The 15,861-nt window shown below is 36.6% G+C and overlaps 1 protein-coding gene across 1 annotated transcript in view; it reads left to right on the forward strand.

The window, feature by feature from the left end:
* LOC124613098 (PHD finger protein rhinoceros) overlaps nt 1–15,861 on the forward strand; it is a 246,420-nt gene that overhangs the window by 98,809 nt on the left and 131,750 nt on the right. Inside the window, exon 10 of the mRNA XM_047141692.1 lies at nt 6,968–7,098. Coding sequence (XP_046997648.1) covers nt 6,968–7,098 — 131 coding nt within the window. The remainder of the gene's footprint in view (nt 1–6,967; nt 7,099–15,861) is intronic.

Below are 15,861 nucleotides of genomic sequence, written 5' to 3' on the forward strand. Positions count from 1 at the left end.
CGTATGAATATCAGCCACTTTTTTCCTTATTCCGTTGTGTGCTAAGTAAAGGGAAAATAAGTAAGTGCTTCAGTATATGCACTATTCTCTCTTTCTTATTCTCAAGACCCTTCCTTGGACAGATTCAGTGACAGCAGCAGTATTGTCGCATGGTCATACTTGAATGCGCCTTTCTTAAATTTGCAAGTGCTTTGAATGGTGCTCAGTTCGTATTTTGTCAGTGGAGGTAAAAATTGCGGTCGATCCTCTTCAGGCAGTTTATTTTATTGAACTTTATGATTTCAATATCTTTATGCGGTGTATAAAGTTCAAAATTATATTGTCTGTGCCATACTCCAGTCATTCCATAGATTTTGCACAAATCCCTGTCCAGCCATCCAGATTTAGGTTTTCTGTGATTTCCCTAAATCGCTCTAGGTAAATGCTGAGATAGTTCATTCGAAGAGGGTATGGGCGATTTACTGTCCCCTTTTTCCTAATCTGAGATTGTACTCAGTTTCTAAAGACCCAGCTGTGAATGGGACGCTAAACTCGAATCTTCCTTCCTTCCATTTTCCCCTTCTTCCACCTGTTGATTTTCAGTTGTTCCTATTACCTCTTCACACTATTGCATCACTGTCCAGGATTTTGAGCAGTATATTACTCTTGGACATATTAAAGTTTTGTGCAGTTGACACTTTGTTTTCCTGGACATATTCCAGGTTGTTGGGCAGCAACATCGTTCTGTGATGCTACGTTGCTCCCATATAGATAAATTCACTAACAGATTCTATTTGCACTTGGTGAATTTCTAGCATCATATTTACACTCTGTTCATCATACGAACAAACCAGATGTAAATAAACACAAATGTGATGACTGGTCAGATGCCATTGCACACATACATTGGTGTTGTTACACTCTTGGAAGTAGGTCCTACTTATGTATTAGATATGTTATTACCAAGTTACATTAATTGAACTTTAAGATATTCTGATGTATTAACAAACCTTCAAAGTTTTTCTTAATCACACTTTAGCTACGTAGCTTTTATTTCAAAAATCAAGAGCAGTCACAGTCTCTGTACTGTTGTGCTCTTGATTGTCACGCTGTTAATAAGCAGGATGAAAATGGCTGAGTCTGCTTCCTGTTCCATAGTGAAACACACATGTGGAATATGATTGAAAAGTGCCGAGAAATAGGTTGTCTTAATGTTTTCCATAAATTTACAGAAAATATTGCCTTTGAAGTTTTCAAGGGACTGTATTTGATACAGTTGAGATACAGACACACACAGGGTGTATAGTGGAATCGGTAGCATAGTAGATTGGTAATCTGGTGCAGTACATGGATCGCTGGGTCAAGTCTTGCCTTGGTCATCCTTTTTTTACGTTCAGTTTGAAATACATACATCTTGTAATTGTAAAGTTGATCATTATTTTTTATGAATAATACACGCCTTCTTGTGTCTAACTACATATTGCACATGAAATTCCTGTTTTCATTTCAAATATAAATTCTTAACTATCAATATTTTATGAAATATTGTTAATAACAGTTGCTTAAATTAATAAAACATAACAATTTAATCTTTTAGGACTACGTGCATTGTTTTGTACCACAGATGTCTCACACAAACCAGAATGATAAGATTCGTAGAAACATGAAAAACAATCATTTTCACAGCCTTGAACACACCAAACAAATGCTGCATTGTTACATTTGCCACTGTATCATTATAAAATGAACCCAACACAAATGATCTGAAACCAAGTTAAGGGATTTGTCGTAAGAAATAACAAGACTGTTAAGCTGCCAGACATACTGGAATTAATGCATGCAGCTTTTTCACATGTCACCGCCGAACACTGGCAGGATATAGAATGGTGCGTCATAAAAGAAGAGGAGAAAATGCGGCACTTGGATGGCTTCGTGGATTCTGTTGTTGATCGACTCATTGTCAACATAACAATGACAGGTCCAGAACTGAAAAATATTTCTCAGATTCTGATAAGGAAGGAGCTAAGAGATTACCAGATGTCTGACTGTAATTAACACCATTGGAGGCTTCAGTATACAACAGTATGGTGAAATGCCGCAGTGTCCTTTTGCATCACACATAGCTCACTCAGAAAAAGTACTCTTTGTTTACGTTAGGAATTTTCATCACTCTTGTTTGTAATTAGAATAGAGCATCTTATGCTTTTCGTCTGTTTACCTAAGAAGCATGTGGTAGCGGTGGAGTTTTGCTGATTATTATTTCATTCTCTTCAAAAATTAAATGACATTTGAAGCTGTATTGTTTCTCTGCTCGTCTCTTTTTGTGTCTGACCTGCCACTGTTCACATTATTGCAGGTTAGTTGGACCAGCTGGCTGGCTAGTGCTGTCCAAGTTTAGTGCGCCGGTAAAGCTGTTGTCCCACATTATTGCTCAGTCTATGTGTGTGTAACACAGCATAAAACATATCCTCATGATCATAATTGACTGTACTGGACACCGCTTGGCTCCCGCTCCACATGAAATGAAATCCAATGAGATTCAAGCAAACGTGGAAGAATACATGGTGTAATGTTTACATCAGGTTTATTCTTATTATGAACACAGTTACTGTTCTGGTTGTATTAATCGCATGTATTTGGTGGTACTTTTATGTTCACTTGCAGTCCCATTTCTATTGTTTCTGCCACCTATGTGTTCCTTTAGCAGCTAGTCCTGTTCTTATAATAATATCCACATCATCTGCATAGGTCAGAACCTGCACCATTCTGTTTTATATTCTGCCTTTTGTGTTGATTTGAGTCGACCTTATTACTCCTTCTAGTGCTGTGTTAAAAAGCATACATGAGAGTGCATCCCCTTGCCTCAGTCCATAGTCTGAAACCTTGATGTTTAATTTTGTTGTATCCATACTGTACATACTACTATTTCCATAGTCAGGAAAATAGTCAACTTTGACAGTATAGCATAATTGGACAGCTAAAAAATCTACTCACCAAGCAGAGGCAGGAGAACACACATATAAAAAGGTTATACTTATGCAAGTGTTTAGAGCCGGTGGCTCTTTCTTCCGGCAGAAGGGTTGAAAGGGAAGAAAGAGGGGTGAAGGAAAAGGGCTGGAGAGGTTTAGGAAAAGGGATGGAGTTCAGGAAAGTCACCCACAACCCCAGGTCAAGGGAGACGTACCGGATGGGATGAGAAGCTAAGACTGATTGTTGGGGACTGCACTAGATGAGACTTAAAAACATGAAAGCTTAAAGGAAGAAGACAGGGCAATATGCAAGACAGACATTACTGCTAAAACATTGTGCATGAGTTAATAACAGTGAAAAGCTAAATGCATTGTATGTAACAGAGGTGGAAGGGGGATGGTGAAAAACAGATAGGATGAAAATGTAGAAAACTAAAATGGAGTGAAGAAATGCTGGGATGGAAAAATGTAAATTAAGACCAGGTGGGTAGCAAAAACCAAGGACATGTTATAGTGCTTGTTCCCACCTGCAGAGTTCTGAGAAACCGGTGTATGGGGCAGAATCCAGATGGTGTATGTGGTGAAACAGGCAGCCATCTCCCTACCCTCTGTATCATACCCCTGTGACCGTCCCCATTGTAAGACTTGTCCAATGCACCCTTCTACCACCACCTATACCAGCCCTGTAACTGGCAAAACATGTACTATAAAAGGGAGAGCCAACTATGAAATGACACGTCATATACTAGCTGTTATTCAAGCACTGTTTGGCCTTTCACATCGGCATGACTACCACCATGTTATCAGTTAGGATGAATGGGCATAGGCAGAAGGTGTGTAGTGTTAACACACAATATCCTGTTGCAAAGCATGCTCTACAACACATAATTGGTGACTGTTTCACCACATGCACCAACTGGATTCTGCCCCAGACATCGGTTTCTCAGAACTCTGCAGGTGGGAACAAGCACTGTAACATCCTTGGTTCTCGCTACCCACCTGGTCTTAATTTACATTAAGTTTTTCCATCCCAGCATTTCTTCTCAGTAACTACTCCCTTCTTCACTCCATTTTAGTTTTCTACATCTTTCATCCTATCTGTTTTTCACCATCCCCGTTCCACCTCTGTTACATACAATGCATTTAGCTTTTCACTGTTATTAACTCATGCACAATGTTTTAGCAGTAATGTCTGTCTTGCATATTTCCCTGTCTTCTTCCTTTAAGCTCTCAGTTTTTTAAGTCTCTTCTGCTGCAGTCCCCAACAATCAGTAAAACCACTTTTCATATGTGTGTTCTCCTTCCTATGCTTATTGATTAGATTTTTTATGTATCAAATTACAGAATTTTTCCATAGTCAAACTTATGAAGTGTAATGACTGTTGTGGTATGCAGAGCTCATTCATGGCTTCAGCAAGCTTATTTTTATATGCTGCTTTAGAATCAACAAATGTATGGTGTGTTTCAATATTGTATTCCCTTGCTTTTTCCAGTAATTGCCTTAGGGTGGATATTTGGTCAGTAGTTTATTTGCCAGGCCTAAAGCTTGCCTGATATCTCCTGATTCCTTTTTCATCTAAAGGTTTTCCACAGGTACAAAGTAGGGAGGAGAATATTTTATGTATGGTGTTCATTAATTTAATCATATAGTGTGTACATTCCAGGATGTCCCTTTCTTATATATAACACATATTACTCTCATATTCCTATCATTTGGGATGACACTGTATGTCCATATATCTGAGATTGAGGCATGCAGGCATCTGTCTAGATGACATCAGCTGGCAGGTTGTCATTGTCAGTTGACTTATTGTTGGTTAGTTTTTTTATTGCTTGCTGAGCCTCTTGCATCGAAGGCATCCAATTTTTCTCTTACTGAGCAAGATGACGCATTGGTTAGCACACTGGATGCACATTCAGGAGAACGGCGGTTTGAATCCCTGTCCAGTCATCCAGATTTAGGTTTTCCATGATTTCCTTAAATTGCCTGAGCCAAATGCCAGGATGGTTCCTTCAAAAAGGGCACAGCCTATTTCTTTCCTAATCCGAGCTTGTACTCAGACTTTAAAAGACCTATCTATCAACGGGATGTTAAACACCAATCTTCCCCCCTTCCATATTCCTCTTCTTCCATCTGTTGGGTTTAAGTTAGTTCCTATGTTTCAGTATTATCTGAGTATAGTAATTCCTAAAGTACTGCGCCTAGCGATTAATACCCCTTCCTGTAATGCTATTAGTTCACCATTTTTCCCTTTGCATCGTGTTGTTTTTGGTTGAAAGCCCCTTCCAGTGTTATTGATGCTTCCATAGAATTTCCTGCTTTCATTAGGGTTGTTCAGTAATTTAGTATCCTGCAACTGACTTTGGAAAAGGCTTTTCTTCCTTACATTAAAAATCCACTATTCGGCACACCTTTTTTTTCTCTGTAGTCATCCACCAGCATTCTTGTTGTTTTGGCCTGTGTCCTTTTATTTACTTCATTCTTTTCTCTTGTTGCCTCCTGACCCTCTTCATCATACCATTCAATCTTTCTGGTCTGTTGCTCCATACCAGTCACTTCTTCTGCAGTAGTAAGTATTTCATTTCTGATTTTATTCCATTGCTCATTTATGTTGTGAATATAATTCTGGAGAATTCCTCTCAATCTGTTTTCCAAATTGGTTCAGCCTTCCATTGGTCCTTATGTTCTGAGACATTATACTTATTTTGTCTTTCTCTTTTAACTTTGTGTACATTTGAAATTCTGACTCTTATTTTTACTGTAAAGAGGTAATTATTGAAGTCCATATTAGCACCTCTTAAACTATGGCAGTCCAGTACATCAGACCCAAGCCTGGTAGCTGTTAAAATGCAGTCAATTTGGTTCCTAATGTTGTTGTTTGATGACCCCATTTATGGTAGTGGAGAATACCTGCTCTGACCCTATCCTTTCACCATTATTACATCACTTTTTTTGGACACTATCAATAAGCTTGCTACAGTTCCCCATAAAAAGTGTCCTCCTCTTCTGCTGCCCTCTCCTTAGTCAGGAAATGTGCATTTAAGAGACTATAGTTAAAGAATTTCCCTTTTATAATGAAATGGGTAGATCACTGCTCACCACATACTGGAGGCACTGAGTCATGGACAGGCACAATGAAGACTGCTGAAGTCTTTCTGTGACTCAACTGCTTCTCTATTGATGAATAGTAGCTTATCCTTTTCATAATATTATTGTTCTATTATACTGGACTTCCATTGTTTGAATTCCCCCTTTATTCGTACATAACATGTCCTTGGACCTATTGCTTTAAATCTTATTACTAATTGTTCGGTTGACTGGCTATAAATCCCGCACCAAATGTGTGTTCAATGTTATGGCCGCTTTAATACGGAGTACACCAGTCCATCTTATCTCTTACAACTCCATGATATCCACCTTGTAGGTTATCATGTTTCCATTCAGGCTTCCAAGAACTCAAATTCTATACAATGTCTGTACATTCCGTGACCCAGCTCTCATATTCCCTGTTAGTTTGTCGTGTCTTTGCCTTAAAAGTGCATCCAGCTATATGTCCTTGAGCATTTGTAGTAAAACTTTTTTCTGGGTGTGGCTTATTAGGCTATAGCTCAAACCCCTAATCTTTGGAAGACCATTTCTCCTTCTCTCTTATGCCCTGACCCTGTTTCCCACTGGGGTTGGGTATCTGGTCTTCCAAAGTGTTGCACAGGTTCCTAGGGTTCACCAACTTTGAGGTGAGAGATGGAATTGAGTAGAAGAGGATAAGTGGATCTGTCTTGCTTAAAGTCATGTTTTACATATCACTACACCATTTAAAACCCTGGAGGTAAAAATGTTTCAATTTTTAATGCTGCCAGATTTTAATATTCTTTCCTATTTTATGAATTTTTTGTAATTACAATCATATTTGGGTTACTACTGTATGGTGCCCTTTAAATGTCATATTCATCTGTGTTACAGAATATTTGTTTAAAAAAGTCTCATCCGATATGCTTACATTGTCCTTTTCTCTTGCCAGTCTTATTGCCAGAAACACAGTCTAACAAGCAAGAAGGAAAGGAGTGGCTCTGCTTCTGAGGATGAAGACTCCAAGAGAAAGAAGAGAAAGGACATGACATCTGAAGAAAAGAATCAAGCACGAGCAGCAAAGTATGTTCCTTATCAAATTTCATCTCGGAATTTGGATGGAAGTGTTCATTCTTTTACACGTATTAAGAAACAAACTTTTCATTCTTCCCAGCCACTTTTTGTGCCTGCAGGTATATAAAATCTTGCTGTAGCTAAATACAATACTACAAATTCTTCTGGGGCTCTATCTTCAGTCCTCCTATGTTGGTCCTGTTTATGCCAGGAGTGAGTTATTAATATATATATAATTTTTGTATATTTGCCACTGTGAGCACTTGTCAAAATATTCTAAGTTATAATTTTATGTCACTGGCAAAAGAACAAAAATTAGATTCAAATTTAGTACTTTCTTGTGGCATTGTAAAGGCTTATGTTTAACTTTAAAATTCATGGTTGTTAAGTATTAGCAACATAAACTTCTCTGGTGAGGAAAAACTGTATAATACAGAAGCACTACTGTCACAAAGGTACCAGGTTGAGGTAACCAAATCGTACAGTTGTCTGACTTGAGAACAGTGAATTAAAACCATTAACTTTGCTATTGAAGGCTGAATACCAATCCACTTCCACAAATTATACTTAAATATTAACAATAGTCAGTGGTGACCATTATTATTTATTCAAAATGACAAGCTATGTTGCCAGTTTGATCATACAATATTCTATAAACGCTCATAGCTTTCGGAACCATTAGTTACTTCCTTACAGAGGAAAGAGGGTAGGTTAGAAAAGGTTAAAAAGAAAGAACAGGACACTCAGACCCCAGGATTGGACAGCCCCAAATATATTGAGGGCAAGCGGAGACACAGCTCTTGTGGCCTATTTCTTGCTGGAAATGTTTCAAGTTTCGCTTTCAAACATATTGTAGTTAGATATAACTACCAGAACTTTCTCTGAGTGTGAAAAACTACATAATATGGAATCAATATTGTCACAGAGTTGGCAGGTTGAGTTAGTCAAGTAGCAGAATTGATTATAATTGAGAGTAGTGTAAATTTCATTGTTCAGAGTAACAAGCTTTGTCAACAGTTCAGTCTTTGCCTCCCCTTGTCCTCATAATTGGTGGGTCCTTCTCATCTTAGGGTTTGAATGACCCGACCTTGCTCTTTAACATTTCCTGAACCATCCCTGTAATCGATTTGAAAGATATAATAGTTTACGCTACTTTTAGAAGCGCTCATCATCAGCACTAATAAAAATTTCGCCTGGTGAATGTAAGTACTGCCTTAGTGTCCTTTCTCATCATTTTGTTTTCTCAAGTGATTTTTTTTTCCTAGTACAAAAGTATGTTATGTTCTCATCATTATAAATTTAATTTCTGTGATTTTTTGCTACTTGTAGGCCGTGTGTTTATTTCATGTAGGTTTAGGATGTATGCCACACATGACAAAAAAAATGGATGAGATCTACTTGACTTTCTCTTTCCTTCTTTTAATTCCCCCTCCCCCCAGTTCCCTGCCTTTGCTTAAAAGAAGTATGGCTCACTTTAGCAGATAACTTTTATTAAATAATATTTACAACTTATTCTACAGAGTGTAAATTAAGATAAAGCTGCAAACGCTAGGAAGTCAATGTATGAATTTGCATAATTTTGTTCGTTGACTGATAGTATGGTCCATCAGAATTGATTATGTATCCACTGTGATTAATGACTTTCACCGAGATATGGCACACTGCAATTTGCAATACTGCGTTATTCTAAACATAGTGCTTTTACATGATGAGCTTTTGTGTCAGAACTTTATTGTATGCATCCAACAAAAACCAAATTGTTCATTTTCTGAGTGACATCAATGCCAATATGTATTTTAGACCAACCTTGGGAGTTAGTGAATGGGGAACATCTGATAAGCTGCAGTACTCTGTTAAATGACATTTGGAACTAGTTGTTAATACACGTTATTATTCTCAACCGCATCCCTTATAGCTGGCACTTTATACCAGACGTCATCTACAGGAACACCAAGAATTCACATACAGGGTATTATCAGCACACATTTTGAGCTACTCTTCGTCTTGACAAAGTCAGAAGCCACAATTTGATTTTATATTTCAGCAATGAAATGAGTTAAGATAACCAATTACCTTCAAGGTTGATATGCATAATTAACAAAACATTCTAGCTTATCTTAAAATCTCGTTATTCTTCAGTTCAGAATGGACACACACACACACACACACACACACACACACACACACACACACACGGGCAAAAATTCCTGTGTATAGTTTTAAGAAGGCAAAATGGGAGGCTGGAACTAACTTTCAGGAGATAAAATTCCAAACACTGCTAGTTTACACATTTAAAAAGTAGAAAAAAAGGAAAACTAAAACTAGCTTTTTTTCTACTTTTAAATGCATAATTTCGTGCCCTGTTGGTAAATAGCCAGCCACTCCATTTCCTTATAGTTTTTTAGCTTTTTCAACTGAATTTCTCTTTTGATGCAATTTATATATTTATTTACACAAAGCACTTGTGTTTTTGAATATTTCTACTATGTGGATTTAGAAAATAACTGAAAATAAAATTAAAAAGGAAAATTATAAATAGGTAAAATATTTGGCAGATATTGTGCTTAGAAACATGTTTCATTCCAGCAAACCCACCTTATTTTAGAAAGAACATATTGTTGATTGGGTAGAAATTGTTTTGTTCAATGCTTAATGTTCCTTATGTGACATGAGTGGTGATGCTTCTTTTCTTGGTCTGCAGTTAGACCATTTCAGTCTTTTCTCACTGTTTTTCCTTAACATTTATACATAATTTTACGGGAACTTCAAACTCAATCCTCCATCAGTGGGGAGTTTTGGTATAACTAAAAAATTTATCTCTTATTTCTCGGAATTAACCAGTTAGCCAGTACCAGTTACCATTTTTCTTTTTCTGGGAGAAATGGAAACTTGTAGAAACCGACTTCTGCTAGTGTACCAAATATATATACAGAAAGCTTAGAGCTAGCCTTCCATCTGAACTACACAAGCATGTTTCAGAATTACACATAAATCTCAGCGAATCTCTGATTATCAGTAAAATTGAGTTCATTTAGGGCACTGTCACTAGTGCTTGAAAGTGATCAACTGAAAACTGTCATTTCTTTTGTCCTGGACTACATTACATACGGAAGCCAGAGACTTTGTAAGTTGAATAGATATGAAAGAAGGGGAAGGGGGAGTATATAGAGGAAGATACCAAAAGTATGGAAGAATGGTGACATCAAACAAAAGACACGGCATCATTTCAATGGGCCAACATTCCAGGCATTGTTGAAAATGAAGTGGTTGCCTAATTATAGATGTGTGATATGGATACATAAGTATCTAATGTAGTGTGTCAATTTAGTTTTGTAGGAATCTTCTATTGCTATGTATGTTCTTATTCTTATCTTATCTTTATTGTAGATTCACAAAGACAGTTCATCAGTGGGAAATCAATTGTAAAAGTTTGAGAACTGTTAACTTCCCTCAAATAGTTATGAAGGTATACTGCTGGCTTTACTTTTTTTTTTTATTTTTTTAATGGCTTACAATTGTAATGAGTATGTATGCATTCCAAGATACACCCTTTCAAGATATATTGTGAAGAACTATCATCAAACCTTTTTTGTCATCACTGTATAATAAAAAATATTTACATAAGAATATATTATTATTTTTCCATTTATACACATTGTGCACATTTTACTCATTTGATATTGATTGCACTATAAAGTATAAAATTAATTTTCACATTGTTCAGAGGCTTTTCTGCTAATCTACACTTGCTGTCCATTCAGCTCCAGTGACTATTGAATGTCAATAATATTTTTTATTTACTAAGTCCGCACAAATTCTTTCCTATCTACTGAATGATGAGTTTTGAAAATATTTCATTGATATTATTGAACAAATGCGTAAAAAAGTGTTGTGTAAACTTGGGTCTTGATACATTTTTATATCCTTGGATCTTCTTTCTAATTCAAATATTTGATTATTCATGGATAACTTGACTGCAGGTGATTTATACAGGGTCAGTATTAAAACATGCTGATTTTTGTAATATAATTAGAGTAGAGTCTTTTGCCATTCATTAGTGTCTGTTGATGGTCATAAGGTTGTCTTACACTCTGAATGTGTCACAGTGTTGTGTTTTGGTCAGTTTTACATCAACACAATTTACTCCAGTTTTTTAACAATTGAATTAATGAAGTTGTGAACACAGTTTCTTGTACTCCTTAATATGTACCATGATATGTATTTTCATTGTTTGTACTACCCTAGCAACTGAAATAAGTTTATCTTATCACTTAAAAGAGTGTTTGGAATGTAAAAATATAAATGTGAAAGTGTTAAGTGATAGTGTTTTGGTTATTAACGTGCTCTGCATGCCAGACAAATAAATCTCCATCAAAAATGAACTAAATGAATCATTCTGTATATGGTTAAATTTCAGAACACAACCTCACTGCCATACCCAGCATATACTCCTCATCTCACTTCAGACTAATGTACATGTAACTGTAATGCTGCATTCTGCCAAAAAGTGCTATGCTAATAAATGTTAATAAAAAGTGAGTGAAGCAGTGAAATTATCTCATAAAGTTCTCATACTTAACCCTTGTTCACTATCTTCAGGATTTTCTGGATGATTTACTATGAAAAGACCAACAGTGTATCTCCAGTTTCAAAGATTTTACGCACTAACTTAAATAACTGTTTATCCTCCAATGATTTCAGATATTCTGGTGGAATGGACTCTATCTCGTTTGCCTTCTCGGTTTGCAAGCCTTCATAAGCTCTGTCAAACTCTGACTCTAAAGCTGAATCTTTGACATCTTCTAAATTGACACCCATTTCTTCTTGCATCAAGTCAGGAAACAGTTTGTTCCCGCCGTAGGAAACCTCAATGCGCACTTTCCCCTGTTATCTTGCCTGCAGTCATTTTGCTTTATCTTCCCTGTGCTTCCTATTGATTTCATTGCTAAAGAGCTCTAGACAGTCAATAACATTGAGCAGTCTAGTGCTGACTTCAATAATTTTGTGGTCCAGAATGTTGGAGGATAGAGATGTTGTTGTGATCATTCCTGTGCTTTGTTGCAAGCAGAAATGTCTAATTATTTTATACATTACAGTACAGAATTCTCATACACTTACAGAAATGATTCCACTAAGCCTCGTGTTTAGCCAAAATAAAAAAGTAACACTATGTGTCAGTGAGCCAATCCTATGCCTTTAACAATTGCTGTATGACTTTTTTGGGTAAAACTCTTGTTGCATTTTTTATAGTGTATCTGTACTATACTAGCTGTACCAAGCACCTGTTGCAGTGCCACAGGAAAAAAAAGAAAGTGTTTCGTTTTATAATCTGTTTATTGACGTGCTTTTGGATACATGATATTTTTGTTTTTTTCCATCTGGTGCATACAAAAATTAGGTAGACAATTTCCAATGCATGAGAAAGCCATGTACAGTTGTCCATGTGAGAAAATGGATTTTCCAACTTTACTCCACAGGGTTGTAATGATTGTCATTGGGTGTTGTTGATGGTCATTGCAAATGCGAGTCACACCAGAAGTTGCAAGCATTTGAACTGAAATGGAATATCTGTTGGAATCATTGGGATGTGATTGGAAACATTTGAATTTTCTATTTGTTTGTTCTTAATAGCAGATCTCGAAAGGTCCTGGACTGATTGATTTGAAATTTGGACACAGAGCATTGTAATACACCCATGGTCTTATATAACAACAAACACAATCAGTTATTGAAAAAATTATTTAATTGGATAGATAAAAAAATTGCCCACAAAGTGGCAGCAATACACACACATAGAAGACTGTTATGATTGGCAGGCTTTCCAAGCCAGTAGCTCCTCCTTCAGGCAGAAGGGTTGAAGGGGAAGGAAGAAACATGAAGGAAAATGATTGTAGATGTCTGGGAAAGTCACCAAGATCTGCAGGTTAGGGGAGACTTACCATACGGGATGAGAAGAAAAGACTGATTGTTGGGGACTTCATCGGAAAAGATTTGAAAACCTGAGAGCTTAAAGGTGGAAGACAGGGTAATATGAAAGACAGAGATTGCTACTAAAACATTGTGCACAAGCTGAGTGCATTGTACGTAACAGACATGGGAGGGGGCGGTGAAAAATAGACGGGAAAGACAGTGAAAGATATAGAAAACTAAAACGGAGTGAAGCAAAGAGTAGTTGCAGTGCAGAAAAGCTGAGATGGAAGAAGTTAATGCACATTAAGGACAGGTGGGTGGTGAGAATCAAGGACATGTTGTAATTCTAATTCTCACCTGCAGAGTTCTGAGAAACTGGTGTCTGCGGGAAGAATCCAGATGGCACGTCTGGTGAAACAGCACTGAGGTCACAAATGTCATGTTGTAGAGCATGCACTGCAACAGGATATTGCGAGTTGCCAGTATAGACCCTCTGCTTGAGCCCATTCATCCTAATTGATAATTTGGTGGTAGTCATGCCGATTTAAAAGGCTGAACATTGTTTACGTAATAATTGGTATATGATGTTTTGTTTTGTAGGTGGCTCTCCCTGCGATAGTATATGTTTTATATAGTTTTTTTAAATACGTTTGCAAAATTTGTTGTGAATGGCTTTAGTAGTAAAGAAGTAATAAAACAAAATGTAGTTTCTCAAGCTTCTCAATGTGTATGACATCATAGCTCCTGAACCATGTGTCATACAGTGATATAAATTTGCCAGCACATTTAATGGTATATGTGGATACTGTGTGTAAAATATGTTGTGAATAGAGTTAGTAGTGACAGAATAATACCTTAAAATGCCATGCCTGATTTTTTTACGGTATGTACAGCAAAAATGTAGTAAGCGATAACCTTTTTCCCTTTCGCCATTTTGTGGCAGGGTGTCAGTGAGAAAAATTTTGAAATTATAAATTATGTAAATTTTGCAGCTGGATGCTATATGCTCTCATTCTCAAACAGTGTATGCATAAATGAGGAAATTTTCTTCTTACAACAAATATGAGTGGATAACCATCAATTCTCTGGGATATAATAACTTTTTATATGTCACCTTTATAAAATTTGTGGCAGGACATATCTCAAAATTACCAACTCAGTTGTATAAAAAAAATGTGGATTTTGGTCTCTTGCATCACAGATGTGTGGTTTTGGAATGGTTTTGGAATCCCAACTTGCCCTTCAGTTCTCAACTTAATGGAGCTCCCTTCATGTCGTTTTTGTGCTGACAGGATTTGCAAGTGCAACATTTAGTTTTGCAGGGACTTTTGCAGCTGTCATTTTCTCCAATGACCATCTGTGATGATGATCACTCAACACACACTTTCATCTGTGCTCTGTCTGAGCAGATAATGTTTTTCTGCTTTCCCTGTATGCAATACAAATGTTTGATGTGGTGCCTCTTGAAATACCAAATACTTTGGCTATCTGGGCTGTGGAAGCATCCACCATACAAGCACCCACAATTTGCCCACCTTTGAATACAGTTAGCTCCGGCATAATACATTCACAACTATTCTGTTTTGACCATGTTGGCACTTGCAACAATCAAATACAATATCACTATCTGTGAGCTTAGTTACCACTGTATTTATGTTCAAGAATGCATTTCTGGCAATGTTTCCATATTTTTATCCAGCCTCCATACTTTGTTACTTCCTTAACATCCTGACTATCATGTGGCCACCAGAGAGCCTCACACAATTACTAGGCATGCAGCAGTCAGTGTGTCAGATCACAGAATGATCTTCCAATTAGTACATTGTTTTGGTTTCGACTGTATCTTTTTTTCTAATGACCTCACTGCAGAAATAGTCATATCAAAAAAGAAAGCAAAGACCAATTCTAAACATTGTAGTTAATTCTTAATTTTTTGCGAGTAGCAACTTCTGTTTTGGAACCTGCTAATGCAACATAGTAGTTGTCCAACAATTGCAATTAGTAATGGGCACTAAATTGACCAAAAATAACAACAACCCAATGAACAAACTGTATAGATAATTGAAGGCAACAGATACTTGCAAAATTTTCGAGTTGAAGGGCTGAATGAAGAATAAAGTTGGTAATAATGACAAAGAAAAAGTTATGACAAAGTATCAGATGGATAGCAGAGTGGAAAAAGCAAGCTAGGGAAGTTACATGCACATAGTTAAAAATAGAACAAATTGAACAACTAAAAAAGAGGACGATATGTAGTCTAAAAGTAACAGTGTTGGAAAAATTAGCAAGTAAAGGGACAGAGAAACTTGTAAAAAAAATTTTTAAACTGCCTATTTCTCTACACTAATTTTCAGATTGGCCCCTAGTTATTAATTTCAGTTCATAAGCTTGAAGAAATGATTCAGTGGAGAATAGAACTCATATTCTGTAGCTTCTTTTACTTTCTTTCCCTTGCCTTTTTCTCATTTCTTTTATAAAGCATGATTAGGGGACCTATTTTTGGCAAAACTCCCATCTGTTTTTGGTGACATTTGCATTTATTTATTTATTATTTTTTAAATGATTAGACAGAAAAATGCAGAAGGTTGTCATGCTAGATGCCTGAAGAAGAAGTCTTAATGCTTTTGGAGCTTTTTGACTGGACTGTTTGGTTTTTCATGAACTTCAACAGTTTTCTGACCTTTTGTGGATTGATAGCCACATGATACACATGTGACAACACCACAGATAGGATGAGCAAGCCATTTAACATAGAAGTAGAACTGAAAATAACTCTGTTTGCATGTCAGGAGAAGATTTTCAGCACTTTTGAAATGCATTGAAAAGTTATGTGTTTTGCTCGTTATAGTACAGAATAAGGAC

Source organism: Schistocerca americana, chromosome 4 (genome assembly GCF_021461395.2).
Source record: "Schistocerca americana isolate TAMUIC-IGC-003095 chromosome 4, iqSchAmer2.1, whole genome shotgun sequence".
Taxonomy (NCBI): Eukaryota; Metazoa; Arthropoda; class Insecta; order Orthoptera; family Acrididae; genus Schistocerca; species Schistocerca americana.